Below are 21,168 nucleotides of genomic sequence, written 5' to 3'. Positions count from 1 at the left end.
TCCAGAATTGCTTGCACTCATAAGCTTTTGAATTCTAGAAGTCGGGATTTATTTCGGTGCAGTAATTCTGGGACTAACTACCATAACATGCACTACTCTTTACTCAGAATACTAATGGAGGGCAATACTAATGCCGAAATGAATACAACAGATTTTAGCTGGGGCAGTTCAGTTATGTATAAAAAGAACAAAAAAAAATAAATATATAATCTTACTATTCCTATGTAAAAGCCCCCAAAATGAGCATTAATAATTAAATAAAAATACCAAAAATAGTTCTTATAATAACTTTTATTACAAGATTAGTTCATTTAACAATTAATTGATAAGTTTTTGTTTGTCTATCACCGCCGCTTTCCGGTTTTAAATTTAGGTTTGGCAAGATGGTTGGTCGGTCGGCAGACCTTCTTCCTGTCTTCCCGGTGAATCCTGTCCTGGTCACGCTTCTCCCGGTCGCGTTTGTCTCCCTTCATGCTGAATGTCATTTCTCGATTTCCCACGGAGCCCAGGAGCTTGATGTTGTTGTTCTCGTATTTAACTCTGTCACCTAGACTGCTCCTAAAATTAAAACACAAAAATAATATTATAGACATGTGTCGTTTAATAAATTTAACCTAATTCTGCAGATTTCAAATTCTGCTTCTAGTATTAGAGTTATATATTCGTACTCCATCTCTGATCTTGAAGTAAACTTGTAAAGCAGGCCCTAAAGTAAGATATTAAGTTCGATGCATTTAATCTCACGTTTGCCTAGTGAATGCATTCACACGGTGTTATGTTATCAGATTAGAACACAGAAGGAAATTTTGAATTTATTTCAAGAACTAGCTGAAGTTTTTCCTGGAGTTGCCTGAGCAACCCTGAGGTTGTTAATGATTTGGAGTATAGTTTGGAGGTTGTTATTGATTTAAAAGAAGTATCACTTGCTCCATTTAATATTGAAAGGTAAGATAGAGGGTCGCAGAGGGCCTGGTAGGAGACAAATGTTTTGGCTGCGAAATATATGAGAGTGGACCGGCATTAGAAGTGTGGAGGAGCTATTCCGGGCAGCGCAAGACAAAGAGACATTTTCTAGAGTGATCGCCAACGTCGGGGGGACCTGATACGGCACATGAAGAAGAAGATTGATTTAAAATAAAGTTTTGTAGTTGTGAATTCTAGGATAAACATCGAATTTCGTCTAATTTTCTACAAATTGAATATGTAAAGAAATTACCTCATTTGCTTCTTCAAAATTATAAATGGTATTATTGATTCACCTACTCTACTGCAACTCATTCCCTTCAATATCCCCTCGCACAGACTCAGAAATAATGAACTGCTCTTCCTCAACCATCATTCGACAAATTATGGATATTATTCACCGTTGTCTAGAATGTGTAGACTGGTCAACTCAAGTCAAAACCTTAACTTTTTTGGGATAAGTCTGAATGATTTTTGCCAGTCGCTAAACAAGTGACGGAATATTATAAGTGTCCCGTGGTCCTGACCCACGGCGTAGTCTTGACTTGATTCGACTTGTCACTTTATTTTCTTATATTATATCTGCCTTATGTCTTTGCTTTTATGTACCTTTGTCTACTCCTGTATTTTTCATTTTACTGTATTCGTGTTATTATTTTGTAATTTGGACGATGTCCGTTAATAAATAAATAAATAAATGTATTATATACACAAACCTTCCGGAAGAAATTATCTTACTTATAGTGAAAATCTTTGAAAATCCATTGCATAGTTTAGAAGAACTAAGCGCACAAACAGAAAGACGCGGATAGCGAATTTATTTTTTATACTATTTAGAGATAATAATTTTGCTGTATATTTTAATGTGTTGGCATGTATTTCTTTGTTAATTGGCTTTAAAAAATATTGATCATTTAGTAAAGCTAAAGCCAGTTATTTCATAGAACCTGAACAATTCATCAAATTTCAAAGTTAATACATATTCAACTTGTGTGAATGTTCTATTTATGTACTGTTATTAGTCAAGTTCTGTGAAATACTTGCCCATATTGGAATAGTAGCATAACTTAAATAGAACATTCTCAGAACTTGAATGTCAATTTTAAAATTTGTTGAATTGTTCAAGTTCTGTGAAACAACTTAATCACAGAAGAGAAGCAGGAAAACGCCACTTAGGACAGGTTATTTCACAGAATTTGAACAATTCATCCAATTTCAAAGGTAAAATTCAAGTTCTGAAATTATCCAAGTATTGTGAAACAACCGGCTTATGATGAAGTAATAACAGAATTTGAATACAACTTTCACAGAACTTGAATTCTTAAACTTAATTAAGTGATGGTTCTCTTCTAAATCCCCATTATGAGGTTGAAAAATAAATATTATGGGATACAGCTTTCACAATAGTATCAAAGAATATATGTTTAAATAATCTTACTTGTTGAATTTTTTGGATAGACTTCGAACCCCTTTAAAACCTCCCTGGAACTCCTGACCTTCCTTAAGTTCATAGAATTTGGGTTCCGGGGCGATATTTGCTTCCCTTTCTTCCTCTTCTTTCCTCTTTCGATCTATAGATTGCTTCGCCAGCTTTAATTTGTTCTTGACATCAGCGGACCAAGTGTGTTCATCATCTGAACTGTCATCATCGGTCTCATTATACAAATCGTCATCAGAATCCACTTTTTCATCATTTTCCTGTAATGCATAATCATTAATTAATCAAAAGGGTTTGAAAAAACCATCCAAATTAATTTTATGTGCTACAGAAGAGTTCACTAGAGTGCTGCACAGCTGCTTCCAACTGTTTGGAACCAGTAAGACCATAAAATCCCCAATTGGGGTATGTTGTGAGGATGAAAGTAGAGGGGAGGAGAACGATTTGGGGAAAAGAAAGGTGGGGATACCTGGCTATTCAGATCTGGTCACCAAACAAAAACCATTTCAAGCGATGTTTCAATTCTGAATGGTCATTCACCGGGACAATTGAGAGTGTCTTCCACTTCGGAAAGTGCCGCAAATTTACTATGTATTATTTTTAAATTAATTAATATTGTGAAACAAATGAATTAAACAAAGTTTTAGTTGCACACACTGGGATTTGAACCCGTGACTTTCGGGTACTTAGTCAAGAGCCTTGCCCCTCAACCACGGAGGCTGTCAAATAGTCGTAATGTTTAGAAATGGGCATTGTTTAAAAGCACATAATAAAGATGTTTGAAGTAAAACAATTCATAGCTTACATCAACGGGATCAAATTGTTCTGCCACAGCCTTCTTGGCAGCTCTGTTCTTGTTGACTTGCAGATTTGCCACAACGGGATTGATAAGTCGATACTCTTCACATTCTTTATCCACTTCGAAGTCTGGATTTGCAAACAATTGCTACAAAAAAAGAAAACAACATGTGTTATAACATAAAATAGCAGTCAGTCAACCCCATTATTTAGAAAATTAAGGCACTGATTATTTTTAGATTGTTGCTTGGCCATCACACCAAGCGCATTTTTAATATTTTTGCTACATCAGTTTTATTTCAAATCTAACTGTTCAGTGTTGCTAGTGCTTATTTTAGAGAAGTACCTAAACAAAAGCAAGAGAATGTGTATATGAGCATAGCGAAGTCCTGTTTTAACTCGATCGTTCTGCATTTCGTCTGCATGTAATTTTTTTCTAATGTTCCGTTTCTGGTTCAAGATGGTGGCCGTTTCAACGATTCATTACTCTTTTTTTAAATGTAAAATCGTCATGTTTATTTGGACTTTCTTATTCGCATTTTTTAAATACTATCCTACCTTCTTGTCTGAAGAAAGTTTGAAAACAGAATTGTCTTTGTGACGTTTCTTTGGACAAATTGTATAATTCCTTATTTGAAATTTTAGAAAATGTAACATAAAATACCTATATGGTTTATAATTAAAAGTAGGTAGGTATTTAAGTCCCTACTTACAAATCTTATGATTTCAGTAGAAATTTAGGTTTTGATTTACTGTTCACAAAACTACTTGTAACCAATATTATAATTACCTTAAACCTGTTGTCGCCCATGATATCGCTAGCCTTGTTCTTCTTTTTCTTTGTGTATTCGTCTGACATAAGTTTGGCAGCGAGCTCTTTATTGACTGGAGGAAGGTCAACCTTCAACTTCAACCTCGAAGGTCTTTCTTGTTCTAGCTTCTCACGGATCCTGCGCTTCTTGAATTCTTCAAATGCAAATGGATCGGCAATAGACTTGGCCTTCTTGTATAATCGGATATCGATGAAGTATCTGAGAAAATTATATATGAAGTTACAACACAAAAATTAACTTAACCCATATTACGGCGACGTTGCGAAAACACAATAGTCGGTTTGCCGGGACATTTTGGAAGAATTTGATGAATCGCTGTTTAACACAATAGATAAGAAATATTATAAAATGTGCAAAACACTATTTTGTGTTGCGGGAGGTTGTTCTGCAAAATTATAGTCTGAGACATTTTTACTATCACTTCTACATTTTTACATATATTTAATGTTAGCATTTGCAAATCCAATAAAAATTTAACAGATTTTTCACTGAGCGGAAATTTAAATGTATTTATTTTTAACAAATTATTATGTATAAGCAATAATTAGTTTCTTGAAATATCCAAAATGCCACGGCATTTATTTTTACTCGGGAGATATTTTCAATTTGTATGGATATTTCAAGAGACTAATTATTGCTTATAATAATTTGTTATCCTTTGTGCTATGCATAAAAAACCTTGTCTTATAAACATTAGTTTATCATAAATTTTTTTTAAAAAAAGTATTTATTTTTCTTCTTTACACTCTGATTGAACCCCCTTTGATAATGACCACAAACTACAACTTTTCTCTAACTGTTTCCGCAGCAGTAAGCATAGAGGATGGACCGCCAAACAACTTGGTCTTGCCACACTCCTTGCCTCATTCACATTCATACATACTCTTCTATTATTCTGGCTCTTGACATGGCCCGACTCAAGTATCTGATTCACTTGATGGTGCCATGTCTTCCTTGGCAACTGTTCTCAACACTAGTTATTGAGATATCAGCATACCTATTGATGTCTTAACAAATTGGATGATAAGAGTCTTTGAAGAAAAAATCAAGAGTCTGGGTTCAACTGTCGATTATTAATTACCCGTGCATGTATGCTCGAAGCAGGTTAGTTCCCATGAGATGTCCAAGTCCCAACGTCTCTAATTCGGCTTTGGTAATGAATTTATAATCATCGTAGATGTCTTGCGCTGATGTTGTTTCTAATTCTTCTGTCAAATTATCTAAAAAGGCACACCATCTTGGTGCCGGACCTACAAAAACAATGAAAAACAAAATTAAAAATATATCTACGTACATATTAATATTTATCCTACATGGATGTGGTTATCTTTACCTTGCAAGTCAACCAAACTTTGTGTAAATACTTAACCCGTAGGGGCCAACAAGAAACTTTAAAAAATTAAAAAAATACTTTTGTTAACCCCTATGGTGCTACATTTGCAGTCTAGTGAAATTATACCTTGCGTTGGTACACTGTAGAGTTCACTGTGTAGAGCTAGGTTTTAGAAGTTTTTTACGTATTTCACTACTGTCCATGAAAATTTGTGTTTATTAATTCAATTTTGACATTTTTTTATTTTTTATATTTTCTTACATTTTATACTTGTAACTTAATACCTATGTAAATGGCACATGTTGTGCCGTATATTTTTTAAATAAATTATAATTTTCAATATTATATTTGGCTTTTAGATATTTACTAAGTTTTACCTGTTTCATAGGAGTTAACACATTTCTAGCGGGTATTTTGTGCGCTGGCGCTACGCTGTCTCCGGGCGAAAATAAAGGTCCCGCGTGAATTTTTTAAATTTGTTTTAAATTGCTTTATTTCAAAAATAATTCAAATATTTAGTAAAAATTTGTATGTAGTAACTCAGCGTACCCAAGCTATAAAAGCACTAAACGAAAAGCGAATATTATTTGAAATGCAACTCTATTAACCTTGTAATATTTTATTACGGTCCGCTCATACCTGCTTTCTTTAAATACACCCGACATCTCTCGCTTGCTTGCATATAGGAGTTGAGTGAAGCGGAACAGAGATAGAGATTCGAATCAGGTTTCACGATCATAAAAACCCTCATTCCAAGAATTCAATTATTACAATAACAAATAATATACTATCCTTTTGTTGAAATAACGATGTAAACGAGAGGCACTAAGATAAATATCAAAAGAAGACTTGCATTACGATTCGATAATTATGTACATATTGTTGGGACCTTTACAAAGAGATTGGTATATAATATTCATATAAAAACATGGAATAATTCCGTCTTTTCTGCCATTGAAATATGGCCGGCGCAAAAGGTAGAACCACCCTTCCCGGCGTTAAGCATCAATCGACCGAACAGGTAGAACTACCTTTCCCGCCCGAAGTGTGTTGATAGCAACATGTAGATGATACACTACTGGATAAAGTGAGACTTTTCATTTTGTCTTTAACTAAAACAGTAGAAGTAACATCAGAAGACGAAAATGAATGTATGAGGTCAACACTGCAATTGCAGTGCTTCGTACCGTGTATGATTCAGGGGGGTATAACTTTTTTGGTTTTTTGATAACATCTTCACAACCCTAACCAATGAAAAGCCGTTGTGGTTTGGTCTCTCACTCTCTCCAGCATAAGACCCGTGTAACAGAAAGAGAGGCTACGCTCCACTTCCCCCGGAAACCATGTGACGCCATTGAAGCGTCATTTGACATATTCAGATTGTTGTTGCGAGTTGTTGTTGTGTGAAAATGTCTCAAGATAAAATTATCAAGCCGCGTTATGTGAAAGGCTGTACTGACAGACAGTCCACTCGACATAAATACCCAAAACACGGAAGCTTTGAGGAGAGCAGGTTCTGCGAATGGGCCTGGAAAATCGACAGAATTGAATTCTTATCTTACTCTATATTAGCGAGATAAGCATTCGTTTGTGACTGCCATTTCTCCGTCAGAAACAAAAAGCCGAATGGATCATTTCGAAGTTCCGCACTGCCGACTTTAAATCTTCCCAGCATTGGTAGTTATCTGGATTTACAACAATATCGGACCCGTTTTGACGGATCATGGAGGATTACAGAGGTATAAATCCGTTATATGTTCCATGAAAAGGAATATGTAATATGCTATGTTTAGTTCACGAACTTTAGTTATGCCAATAAATATGTTTATTCCAGAGCTTAATATCTTCCCGTGTACCAGCGGTGTGGTTCCTTCTGCTAAAAGGATCACGGAAGATTACAAAGGTAAACATCTATTCTATGTTACTCGGTAAGGAATAATATTGTAAATTTTGTTCATCCAATATGCAGATTTTTTTTCTTCCTTTCATTTTTTTTTTTTTTTTTTTTAATTTGTTCTTTAATATATTTGTTATACAATGGTATAGTATATTGTCCTCCACGCTAGGAGTTCACCTGTGTAGTTCGACCACTAAGATTATTTTTTTTTCAGACATCAGTGTTCCTGTAGGACCCAGCAGCAGTAATTCAGTCGCCACACAGAAAAAACGATGCTTCCCTGCGTAAGAATATTTATAGTCTCAGTACACATTTAAAATGTGTTTTGTGCTCATAAATTCTGTATTCATATTAATTTTGGAATAACTTTATGATTAAAACTACAAATTGAAATATTTAATCATTGAAAACGACATTAGTAACTAAAATGAATGTTTAAAACAGAAAAAGATTCATTCGCAGTCTTGGTACACTTTTAAAATGTGTTTTGTGCTTATAAATTTATTTGTGCTTCCTGTTTCTTTGTCTATCTTAGTGAAATAAAAAAAAAATACTTCACAATATGTAACTGTAATACTGTGGTAGAAAAGCACAATCATTTTTTGAAATTTTTTTTCCTTTTAAAGTAAAGGAATTCAAATTTCAAGTAATTTTAAGCTATTTTTACGACGGCCTCGGCACGACAGATTTTCAACTTACAAAGCGCCGTCCTGAGAAAATGTGCTGTAAGGAAAGGTACCTTAGAGCTTATTTTCGCAGGACCGCACTTTGTGATTGGAGCCTTGTCGTTCTGAGAGAATCTGATAACATTTATTTTTCTAATAATATTTTAGGCTGATGAATGGCTAATAGATCATATTGTCTATGGCCGCACCTTTTTTTTATTGTTTCCTCTACCTTGTCTATAGGACTGTGATGACGTCATTGGTTAAATAGTGGCAGGGGGTATAACTCCGAGAAAAAAGTGGGTCAGTAAAAAGGACACGGAAATCTCTATGGCTATGTGACATATATTTTGCACAAACCAGTGCGCAGTTAATGCATGTTTATACGCCGCTGTCAAAACAAATATTTGTATGAAAATGTCGAAAACTGTTAAAGTTCAGTGTGATGTGAAAGGATGTACAGACACTACATCAATTCGACACAGGTTTCCGTGTTTTAAGGAGTGCCAGATTCAGTTTCGTGAATGGTCGTGGAAGATTAATAGATTAGACTTCATTCAGAACCCAATATTGACGACATATGCAAGAGTTTGTGCATCGCATTTTGCAATTGATTGCAAAAGGTCGAATGGTGCATTTAGAAAGCACGCATTGCCGAAGCTTAATCTTCCCGTCATCGGACAATGCGTGGATTTGCCTCGGCCTCGGTGTGTAGAAAACAAAAAACTTGATTATAACAACACTACAGGGACGAATCTCTCTTTATTTGTTCCTAATGTATTGTATAACTTATCTTAATTTAACCTCAGAATTGAATCTATTTTCGTTTTTAGACCGTACCTGTGACGAGAGTATTGTGGCAGGATTCTACAGCGCGTATAGTGATGCACTCCAAGATCATGATTACATTTTACAAGGTACAAATGTCTTCTATATTACATCGGCTTACCTTATTAATTTTATTCATATTATTATTTAACCAACGTTTTTATTTCAGAACGTAATTTCTTCCCCAAACCCAGCGGTGTGTCCGTTGCTGCCAAAAGGGTATCAGAAGATTATGAAGGTATACATTTTTTTCATATTAGGTATGTGAAAGGAAATAATATTCTTTGTTTTGCTATGTAATATGTAGATCATTTCAATAAGAATTTTTTTTTTCAGATATGTTCAGAATTGTTTCTGGACCCAGCAGCATTGTACCTACATGTAAAAACGATGGTTTTCTGCGTAAGCAAATTTATAACTTTTTTTATCATAATTTTTTGGTAGCCTTTGTTTTGAATAATTTAATTGTGTTTTTATAGGTAAACGAAGGTGCAATTTAAGATACATTGGGTCAACTGCAACCCTTTCTCCAAAGAAAAAGATGTTGCATTTGGAGCTTTTGAGGACCAGGCGTCAACTAAGAAAATCGCAACAAAAAGCTGATGATTCTACCATTCTTTTGTCTAATTTTGCTGATTTTATTTATACTCATTCCACCTCTTCCACTTTAAATTCAAATGTAACTTCCTTTTTAACTATACCTGATGTAGAAGCCCAATTTGGGAAAATTTGCAATTCATTTTCCATATAAAAATTTATTATCGACTCCTATGTTGCAGGATTTTCATTAAAAAAGATGTTAAAAGTGATCGAAGGCTTTGAGGAATGCAAGTCATCTAGCATTGGTGATCCTTATGATCCCATGAATTCTTTTATTTTAACTAGGGAATACAGCATCGCAGAGAGATATTGTCTGAACTATCCTACGAAAAGCTTTGCCCTTAACGCTTTGGAAATTCATTGTGTTGTCGAGTATGTACTAAATCATAACTGTGAAAATATTCATCTTGTTCATATTATTAAAGAAACTATTGCCAAAAAAGTATGTTTCGATTGCATTAATTGTGAGGGGCATAAAAAAATTGTAATAAATGCAATTATTAAATTCACTGTGCCCTTCATAATTAATTCATGGTGTGCAGACATCAATAAGAAATTATCTGGCAAAGATACAAGACAATATGATGGATCAGATTCCATGAGGAAAATGGCCATGCAACGTTTTTAAAAGTATACTAAATGTAGGCAGAAATGGTTGTCCTAATTAGTTTACTATTCATCATAATATCTTTCAACACCTCTTTTAAAATATGTTTTGTACTTCTACATTCTTGTATTTCCTGTTTATGTATTTTTATATTGTCTTGGTACAACTTCTAAATGTGTATCATGCTTGTATATTATTTTATTTCCTGTTTCTGTAATATCTATATTAATATACAATGTATATGAATCATTTCTCAAAAAAAACTTGCATTACAAATTATATTTTATGCGAAACAACCAAAGTAAGAATCGTGTCTCCCTTCTTATCAGGACCAAAAAGAAATTCTCTTTTCTGATGAGGAATACATGACCTTACATATAATATCTTGTAAAATATATATGTATAAATGTAACTCGTATTAAAACGAAATACAAAAATTTCTTTGTTTTTCATTTTCCTTTAAAAGCAGAGAAATATCAAAATTCGATACTGTCGTAAAAAGCACATATTCATATTTGATAATCTTATAAATGTTCTTCCTTTATTTAAAGGATTTCAAGTCATTTGAAAGTTTATTTTTACGACAGGTTGATTGTTCATCTCAGAACAAGATTTCACCTGACATGCGTTGTCCTGAGAAAATGAGCTTTAATGAAAGATACTTTAAGGTCATTTTCGCATTACAGCACTTTGTCAGATGGATCTTTTTTGTTGTGAGGGAATATTTCGACATTGCAAACATTTTTATTTTTAAAATAATATTTTAGGCTAGTGAATGGGGTAGGCTCCTAATGAGAATTATATTGTCTATGGTTACGCTTTTTTTATAGTTTCCTCTATCCTAGTCGATGGTGAGTATGACGTATATTTTGCAGACAAATTTTATTTTACAGGCTTATCTATGGTAAAATTTAGGATTATTGGCTCAGTACAAAAAACCCGAAGATATCGATCTAGTGAGTGGTTAATTTATGAATAGTGGACAAAATTTCTCCCTGCAAAAGCTCGAAGTTATCAATCTAGTGAGTGGTTTTTTATGGTATGATTCTTTAACACTGCGAATGCAGGGATGTAGCCCCTAGAGATTAAAAACTAAAATAGACCTCATACATAACTAAACATTTTTTTGGTAAAAGAGTGTAAATAAGCGAGGTACACATTATTACAAGTCTCATAAAGTCAGGATTCAATAATTCTTATAAAAGAATATAAATTTTGTAGTCTTACCTAGTGTAGGAATATAATATGTTAGCATTTTTGGATCTTCGTTCGACATAAAGAGTAAACCGGTGCCTGGGATCACGCATAAGTTGTTGAAATCATGTGTTGCCTCTATACTAGTGTATTGTTTTGCCTAAAAACATATATAGAACAAATAAAATTAATACACATAGGAATATCAAAGCGATAAAAAATATATATACATAATAAATAAAATGTCATACCGTGTTCTTATCCCATATCTTCAAAATGGATGAATCCATGGAATAAATGTAATCCATATCTCTATGGTAAACAACGTCTTTGATCGGTAAGCCATTCATGTGGTCTTTGACTATGAGAGGTTTGCTAGATCGCAAGTCATACAATATGACATGTCCTGTAGATGTTCCTACTCCAATGTCTAATGCTCCATGGCAACTAAGAGCTGTTATGGATGGCACTACATCGAGCCTATGGTTAAAACAAACAACTCAATTTAATAATGGAAAACTTATACAAATTATGCATTAAGATAGATCAACAGGGTAAGATTAAATACATATTTTTAAACAGGCTTACGAGATCTCAATATGTGATATAAATTTCTAGTTTAGAGTTTAGAGCGGAAAAAAATAAATCAGATATACGTCAATTATTGAATAAAAATAAATTAAAGAAAATCCATTACTTTTAATACATAATTAAATATGGCATTCTCAGACTATAAAAATATTACTCTTTGTTATTTCGGCTACTGGCATTATACCTAGCTCTCTCATTCAAAATTTAGGCTTATTAGATCTGTCAAAGAATTTATATGTAAAAACGCAAAAATCAGTAATTTTAAATACGTGTAGGGTTACGAAAGATTATTTAAATATTTTTATTGAGAGATCTGTAGGATTTATAGGTCCAGTTAGGAGTTCTACCGAGCCGAACCCTCCGAAATGAAATTGATCTCTGGTGAGTTGACGTGTTGTTCTTGTATTGTTTTGTATTTATTATGCTTATATAATGCACTTGCATAATGTGGGTTGACTAGATTGTTTAGTTTTTCCTGTTTAGATTTAACTCGGACATAAAGTCGGAAAAAAAAAATTATAAATATGATTAAAAAAAAAAAGTTCGAGAAAATTAACAACAGTTTACCAGAACTAGGTAACATTTTACAATTAATTTTCTTTGAAATACGAATTAAAGACTTTCAAAATGAAAATGCGCACAGGATATTATTATATGTTAAAGGTTATTGTGAGATCTGTAGGATTTATAGGTCCAGTTAGGAGTTCTATCGAGCCGAACCCTCCGAAATGAAATTGATCTCTGGTGAGTTGACGTGTTGTTCTTGTATTGTTTTGTATTTATTATGCTTATATAATGCACTTGCATAATGTGGGTTGACTAGATTGTTTAGTTTTTCCTGTTTAGATTTAACTCGGACATAAAGTCGGAAAAAAAAAATTATAAATATGATTAAAAAAAAAAAGTTGGAGAAAATTAACAACAGTTTACCAGAACTATGTAACATTTTACAATTAATTTTCTTTGAAATACGAATTAAAGACTTTCAAAATGAAAATGCGCACAGGATATTATTATATGTTAAAGGTAGGCTACAGATTACGCTATACGTATCATCTTCTCTATCGCTCGCCATATACTACCAATGGGAATGTATGGCAAGCGCTATGCAGAAATAGACCAAGCCATGAAAATATAGCGCGCTTGTAGCGTGGTCTGTAACAGGCTTAAATGTCACGCAAGCAGATATTTAATAAGTTTATTGATAACTAATGCAGGCCTGTGAAAAATCACAGGATACATGGATTTTGTCTCCGTCTTCCAGGATGTAAAGCAAATGTGCATGTGGCAAACCCTGGTATTTTAACCTTTCCCTTACTGTGCTAAAAAATACACGCGTTCCGGTGCTGTATAGTCAATACACATCTCAAAAATAAGCGATTTAATATTGGAAAAATATGAATATTCATAGCTAATCGCTTATGTTTATTATAAAATAAAACACAAACACTTTGTATTTAACCACGAATTTATTATTTCATATATCGACCGGTTTCACTTCGACCAAGCTTCTTCAGGATATAATAATAACTAAATGCTAAGACAGAGTTATGGCTTATATATAAGAGTGCTTATGTTTATGATATTTTATATCAAATGTGATAATAATTGCTGAAAACATGAAAAAACCATCGGCAGATGCTAACGAAACGTGCGAGGGGTCCACATCTAACGACGGCCCGCGTCCGACTGGCTGGCGGCTGGCACACACACAGCTGTGCGGTCATAAGTATCGATGGTCTTAATCAAAATACAACTGCGGACGTGTGGATTTCTCATATTCCCGCGTAGCGAACTAAAGCAGGATATCAATAGCGTGTCATTTCCTCGCACACTCTTCGCGTAGCAGTATCACACGGTTGATTGTATTGGTGTATCTGTTTCCGATTTTTAACAAAAATCTCTGATTTTTAATTGAATTTGAAAACTATGTAAAATATAATTTTTTAATTCAGTGCATAAATGAATAACTGAGGAATACCTAAAATCTGAACCCAGAATTTATTATATTTATAGAGTTATTAAAGTTATTAGAAGCAATGTGTAATAAATACACACCACAGATAAGGAAAGGTTAAAAAATAAAAGTAAAACTATTAAAATTTGTAATAAAAAAAATATATATAGAGGGCGTCCGGGGGTAAAGTGCCCTAACTTAGGTGATGCAACGTGATGGTAAAAGTAGAAAAAATAAATAACTTTTCGAAATTACATTCTTTTTTCCCACACAAAAATATTTTTTCATTGAAGAATATTTATTTCCCATACAAATAATTCAACTTTTTTACCTAAAAAAGTTGGAATTTCGAAAAAAGTTATTTTGTTTTTTACTTGTACTATCATGTATATTGCCATGGCCGAGAATCGAATCCCAATCAACTGCTTGGAAGGCAACTATACTGACCATTACACCACCAACTATTGTAAGAAAGGTTGCATAAATTCATTATAATATGTACTGAAAATTTAAGAATTATGTATATATGATTATTTTAGAATATTACGATTTTCAGTTTCAGTGCTGGCAACCGGGGTGTTAATTTTATTGTGATTTTTTATTACATGGTTTTCTTTACCCGCCTCTCTAGACATAGACTGTTTGTCACATCCGAAATGTTACATACAAATAACTGAAATTACTTTGTTTAACAATTAATATGAAAGTTTGAAGAAAATGACTGGATAGAACAAAACAGAACATAATTAAAGAATTAGTTAGGTACACTTAGTTTAGGTATGGTGTTAGTTTAAATTTTCTGTTTGATTACTGTTCTTTATGTCATGGAACCGAAGAAAATATATTTAAAAAATATGTATGTAATTACTTGTCATCTATATCAGAGCAGTGTACAGCGCAATCCAGCATTGCCTGGCGGGACTTGGTGCGTGGGTCCCATCCCTCTAACTTCCCCTCCTGCGTCCCCACGATGACCAGCCCGTGCTCGGGATTCACCACGCAGTTGTTGATGCCTGTGGCGTTCGTCGAGTACGGAGTCATGAACTGCCCGGCCTCCAGATTGAGACGGTATATTTCCTGTGAAAATAAATAAATAATAAGTAAAAATACATAACGAACAGCTAGTTACGACAATTTGTGTTTGAGCCATCAATAAACAGTTATATACAGATTTACAGACTATTATTTGAAATTCTCCTGCACAATAAGATACCAAGTGTTAATTTAATATTAGCCTCCTTACTGGGTACTTTGCCCATGCTAATGCCCTATTTTATAATTTAAAAAAAAGAGAATATGAAATAACAAATTGAAATAAAATAAAATACAATAATAATGGCAAATATTATGAGGTACGGTTGTATATAATGAAGTGTGTATTGTAATGTAATTTTTTTTATTTATATTAACTCCACACAGGAGGCCCTGAAGAAAATAATTTCCCTCAGGGCCTATGGGGATGCTGTGTGAAGGGTCTTTTTGTGGAGAGGAAGGAGTGAACATGGGTCTTGAAGAGTCCCATGTTGTAGGAGGGAGGAAACACAGAGGCCTGCAGTTCGTTCCACAGCCGAGCTGTTGAACTTAAGAACGAATCGTAGAAGCGACCCATTCTCATGTGACAAATGTCAACCGTGTACAAATGTTGGGCGCGCGTTTGGTGTGTATCCCGACTACGCACCGGTGCCGAAGGGATCAATGACGCTAGTTCCTCAGAGCATCTTCCATTGTAATACCGATAGAACAAGGACAGCATACCTACCTGACGCCGTGCTCTAAAGATTGCAGTCTGTTTGTTAAGATTGGGGAATCTATCAAACGGACTGCCCGTTTTTGCACAGAGTCAAGGGTTTTTTTCAGGTATTTAGGGGCTCCGGACCAGAGATGGCTGCCAAATTCGACAGTAGGGCGCACTTGCGATTTGTACAGGGTCAGCAGTTGTGTACTATTAAAGTATCTGCGGGCCCTGTACAGTACGCCCAGCTTCTGAGAGGCCAGCTTTACTCTGGCTTCGATGGAGCCCCCATACCTGAGCTGGTCACTTATAGTTACACCAAGCATATCAATGGAAGGCCTGTTCGGAAGATTGCTTCCGTTGAAGGAGACTAGATTATCATTTAGATCCCTTTTAGACGTAATCAGACAGGATTGGGTCTTTGAAACATTAAATTCGACGAGATTATTTTTAACCCAGGAGGAAATACTCTCGAGATAACCGCCCATTCTCTGCTTCAAAGCCCTCCGAGCCGTTGGAGTTTGTGTGCCCTTTGGGGGCTTGTCAAACAAAAAGCTATCATGAACTGTACTGTCATCCGCGTAACAATGAATCGGTGCACATGTCAAAAGGTCATTGATGTGCAACAAAAACAAAGTCGGAGACAGAACCGATCCCAATGAAGTGTGTATTGTAATGTAATGAAGTGTGAATTGTAATGTAATGAAGTGTGTATTGTAATGTAATGAAGTGTGTATTGTAATGTAATGAAGTGTGTGTTGTAATGTAATGAAGTGTGTATTGTAATGGTATTATGATTGATTCCTCAATTACAGAGTGAGAAAAATTGTTTTAACCCCACAGGCTAATTTGTTCGCTTTTAGATATGAATATAACTTGAAGTATGAACTTTTAGATATGAATATAAAGCATGGTGTTTTCTCTTTCTAATACCATTTCGATCATATTTCTCACCATGACAGTAAGAGAGACACAATGATTTCTATGAGACATATACGCTGTTCCAAGCAAATTGACTACGTATAATAACTGCTTGTTAAAAAAAAACGAAGAAATTAGCCTGAGGACTTATTTAATGTAAGTAAATTAGTGTTTTTATGGATATGCAATAATTTGGAGATACTTACAGAAGAAGCTCCTACTACGAACAAGTCACAAGTCTGTTTGTGGTAAGCGAGATCACGACCAAATCTGGGCACCCTGAGGCGGTAATGTCTGCCGTGTCCAACGTGAAACTCTACATAACGATCGCATTGTAAAAATACAAGCTGAAAACGAAACAAAAAAACAAATTAATACACAGTGAAAACCATTCAAGCATAATTTAAACTTTATTTTTAAGTAACAATATTTTGATATTTTTTTATGCAAGTACCGCACAACTGGTCCCAGTGTTTTTATGCGAGTACCACACAAGAGTGTTGCACAACTGGTCCCAGTGTTTTTATGCGAGTACCACACAAGAGTGTTGCACAACTGGTCCCAGTGTTTTTATGCGAGTACCACACAAGAGTGTTGCACAACTGGTCCCAGTGTTTTTATGCGAGTACCGCACAAGAGTGTTGCACAACTTGTCCCAATGTTTTTATGCAAGTACCGCACAAGAGTGTTGCACAACTTGTCCCAATGTTTTTATGCAAGTACCGCACAAGAGTGTTGCACAACTGGTCCCAGTGTTTTTATGCGAGTACCGCACAAGAGTGTTGCACAACTGGTCCCAGTGTTTTTATGCGAGTACCGCACAAGAGTGTTGCACAACTGGTCCCAGTGTTTTTATGCGAGTACCGCACAAGAGTGTTGCACAACTGGTCCCAGTGTTTTTATGCGAGTACCGCACAAGAGTGTTGCACAACTGGTCCCAGTGTTTTTATGCGAGTACCGCACAAGAGTGTTGCACAACTTGTCCCAATGTTTTTATGCAAGTACCTCACCAGAGTGTTGCACAACTGGCCCCAATGTTTTTGAGTCTGAAGATACTGGGGAGGGGAAGGAAGTGTATAAGAACGCGGGGAAGTGCCTGGCTATTCAGATCTGGTCACCAAACAAAGCTAAAACCATTTCAAGCAACATTTCAATTATGAAATGTGGGCTTTCACCAGGGCGATACTGATAATATTGGGTGATTTTAACTTAAATAATAAACCCGAAGACGTCTTAACTGATTTTTCGTATTTCACAAACTCGAATGGACTGACGCAGTACAATAAAGTGAAGAACAGTAGCGATAACATTCTCGATCTTATCCTTAGTAATATAAATGTGTGTGACGTGATGAGAAGCGAGGAACCACTGGTGAATGAAGACCAGCATCACCCGACGCTGGACATTTCCGCGCGCCTATCAAGAGCGGTTCGGTGCAGACGAAGACCCCGCCAAAACGATCGCCGCGCCCCCCGCGGGCCCCCGCCTTCACTCCACAATTATAATTTCCACCAATTTAATTATAAGCGAGCAAACATAGAACTGTGCAATAATATTCTTTCGCATTTTGATTGGACATTTTTGTTCACCATAAAATCTGTAGACGAAGCAGTGAAATATTTAAACAATGTACTGTTTAGTATTTTTGAATTATGTATACCAAATAACAAACCCAACATCACAAACGATGTATATCCGATATGGTTCAATAAGAGCATTATAGATAAACTGAAAAGAAAGGAATCGCTCAGAAAAAGATATCTATTGCACAAAAAGCAATCCGATTATCTGATATTTTCAGCGAGTAGATCCGAGCTAAAATCTGAAATAAAATTTGCTAAAAAACAATACATGGAAAATGTTCAGAATGGGATCAAAGACGACATAAAATTTTTCTGGAACTATATTAGGTCACAAAAAGTTAACCCAACCTCACCAACATGCTTGATTGAGGAAGGCGTAACTTTTACTAACCCTAACACAATTGTAAATAAGTTTGCTGACTATTTTCATTCCGTCTATAGTCAAGTAACCCCTAAACTTGAAACCAATTTCCCAACAGCATCACCCTGGAACGTTGGAGATATCTCACTCGGATTGACCAACATCCAGGAAATAGAAACTTGTATCCGGAATCTCCGACCTGATAAGGCTACTGGTCCGGACGGTATTCCTCCTTCAATAATTATAAAAATCTCTCCAAATATCTGTGTTCCCCTTGCGTACATATTTAATCTCTGCATCATGTCTTCCACATTTCCACAGTGTTGGAAACTAACGAGGGTCAGCCCCATTCACAAAGCTGATGAAAAGACTGACGTCAGAAATTATAGACCAGTTGCAGTACTGTCAACAATTCCAAAAATTTTTGAAATGATTATCTGTGATAAAATCAGTCCACAAATCACGCCTTTCTTAAGAGGTAATCAACATGGCTTCTTACCGAAGAAATCAACGGTAACCAACTTACTCTCTTTCTCTCGACGGGTAGCACAAAGCCTAGACTGTAGGCATCAGACGGACGTAATTTACACGGACTTCGCAAAGGCATTTGACCGAGTAGATCACGATATTCTAATAAAAAAGATGCATAAAATAGGTTTTAATCAACCCTTACTGACATTTTTTGCGTCATATTTAAAAGATAGAAGTCAGTATGTAAATATAAATGGATACGACTCCCATAAGTTCGCAGCTCTGTCAGGAATTCCTCAAGGATCGAATCTCGGTCCCATGTTATTCCTCATTCTGATTGATGACATTCAGGATTGCATACGTCACAGCTCATGTCTACTATTCGCAGATGACATGAAACTGATGAAGGAAATCGAATCAGATTATGATTATTCGAAACTGCAGGCCGACCTCGATTCAATCATGATATGGTCGGTAGAAAATAAACTTAACTTCAATATTAAAAAATGCGTTGTTATGACTTATAGTCGTTCACAAAATCCGGTATTCTGCCAGTATAGAATGAATGGTGAAGTACTTACACGCGTAAACATCATCAAGGACCTTGGGGTGATCTTTGATCCTAAGCTGACATTTTCAAACCACATAGTCCAGCTTACCTCGGCTTGCTCCAAAACTCTTGGTTTTGTAATTAGAACTTGCAAACAATTCAATAACAAAGAAGCAATGACCTCCATGTTCAACGGAGTGGTCAGAAGCAAGCTGGAGTACGCCAGTACTGTCTGGATACCTTATCAACTTAAATACATAAATATGATTGAACAAATTCAAAAAAAATTCCTAAGGTATGTTTACATGCGATCATACGGAATATATCCGAAATTCATGCATCACGTGGAACTGCTAAAGGAGACAAATTACCAAAGCCTGGAGACTAGGCGTAATGCCGGACTCATGGTATTTGAATTAAAGTTACTAAAAAACCTTATCGATTGCCCATATCTCCTGTCATGCTGTGGATTATTCGTTCCTGATAAATACTGTCGAAATCGTAGCCACGACCTATTCTGTATACCGCAGGGTCGGACAGATGTCATTGCCCGACATAGCATGACAAGAGGTATGACCTTACTAAATGCCCTACCAGCGGATATAGATGTGTTTAATATCACTATACCATGTTTTAAAAAATATATGTACATGTATTGTTAGTTTTAATAAAATTGTACCATAATTGGACTTACCTGTCTGTCGTACAATAATAAAAAAAAAAAAAAAAAAAAAAAAAAAAAAAAAAAATATCTTCCACTCTGAAACGCGCCGCAAATACATGTACTATACTATTTAAATAACATTCAATTTAATTAGTATAAAAGCCAACTATTTACATCCGGGGAATGTAAAATACTGCTTTAATGTTCCATTTTCGTCAAAATTTCATGTGATTTGACAGTTTGACAATGTTTTTATTCTTGTTTGACGTATCTGTATTGAGCGTGGCCAGCGATTCTAAAAGTTAACCTTTTGTTTTAACCAAAAAGGGATATGATATATATTATGGATTTTGTTAACTTGTGCTTATTCGTTCTGAATCTTCCATTAGAAGATATTTTATATTTCCACCAATTTACAAAACTTTTGAATGTTCTTAGATAAGTAAATAAAAATTGGATTATTTTGTGTATTGCGCCATTTTTGTGAATGTGTAAGAAAATGGTAGTAGGGAGAGAAAACTTACAAATACTATACAAGTACAAGTAATGTGTAAACCATGGTATATTTAATTTTATTTGACATCAACATACCTTAGTGTAGTCATCGCTCAAAGATTCAAACGTGATCACCTCCGAATCCAGACATCTCTCAAATTTCAAAGACAGATTATTAACTTCAAAGCACTTTACTCGAGGTTTGTATATTCCAGTAGCCATTATGTATTGTCCATCTTTAGATACTTTGATAGAGGTACTAAGACCTGGCATGCTAAAGTCTTGAATGAGCTCAATTCGACGACGGATATCGACATCTTTTTTTAGTAGAGCTCTTCGTTTTCTCTCCGACAGCCACTGGAAAACAGGCAGATTAAATTAACATCGTGATTTATTATTAGTTAGCAGCAGTTATATAAAAATACACTGAACACTCACATCGGGTAAAGATTTTCCAGCACTTAGGTTATATATTTTCACATTGTCTATTTCGGAAACCTGCATCTTGGAGGTTTAACGGTAAATAAACTTAACAAGAGCAATTATAAACTGGATGTTTTCATCTTTTGCTCCACATTTCGTAGTCACTATTTAACGTTTTACGAATTTAACTGAATTCACTGACGATCTGTCAACCTAAAACACGTGTGTCAGAAAGTTTGTTATTGTCATAGAAAAATATTTTTG

The 21,168-nt window shown here is 35.0% G+C and overlaps 1 protein-coding gene and 1 long non-coding RNA gene across 3 annotated transcripts; one reads left to right on the top strand and one right to left on the bottom strand.

Moving 5' to 3' along the window:
* Positions 1-273: 273 nt before the first annotated feature.
* Positions 274-21,138, bottom strand: l(2)34Fd (nucleolar protein 10 lethal (2) 34Fd). The gene is made up of 11 exons (XM_089651254.1): positions 20,920-21,138; positions 20,578-20,838; positions 16,564-16,704; positions 14,573-14,781; positions 11,408-11,636; positions 11,190-11,316; positions 5,114-5,282; positions 3,990-4,230; positions 3,207-3,347; positions 2,402-2,661; positions 274-558 (listed from the first exon to the last, which is right to left on the bottom strand). Exons 1-11 carry the CDS (start codon positions 20,983-20,985, stop codon positions 345-347), a joined length of 2,058 nt encoding a protein of 685 aa, XP_089507380.1. The 5' UTR covers positions 20,986-21,138; the 3' UTR covers positions 274-344.
* Positions 5,291-10,329, top strand: LOC149424081 (uncharacterized). Of its 2 annotated transcripts, none has more exons than XR_016305771.1 (5): positions 5,291-7,546; positions 8,761-8,844; positions 8,925-8,993; positions 9,092-9,157; positions 9,235-10,329. It is a non-coding gene; the product is annotated as an uncharacterized LOC149424081 (long non-coding RNA). The 2 variants fall into 2 exon arrangements; XR_016305770.1 differs by having other exon boundaries at positions 5,291-8,634.
* Positions 21,139-21,168: the final 30 nt, after the last annotated feature.

The sequence above is a fragment of the Hesperophylax consimilis genome, chromosome 4 (assembly GCF_061612785.1).
Source record: "Hesperophylax consimilis isolate HC1 chromosome 4, BYU_Hcon_1.0, whole genome shotgun sequence".
Classification (NCBI taxonomy): Eukaryota; Metazoa; Arthropoda; class Insecta; order Trichoptera; family Limnephilidae; genus Hesperophylax; species Hesperophylax consimilis.
Note: the sequence above shows the minus strand (reverse complement) of the source record. Positions and strands in the feature narration are given on the sequence as shown.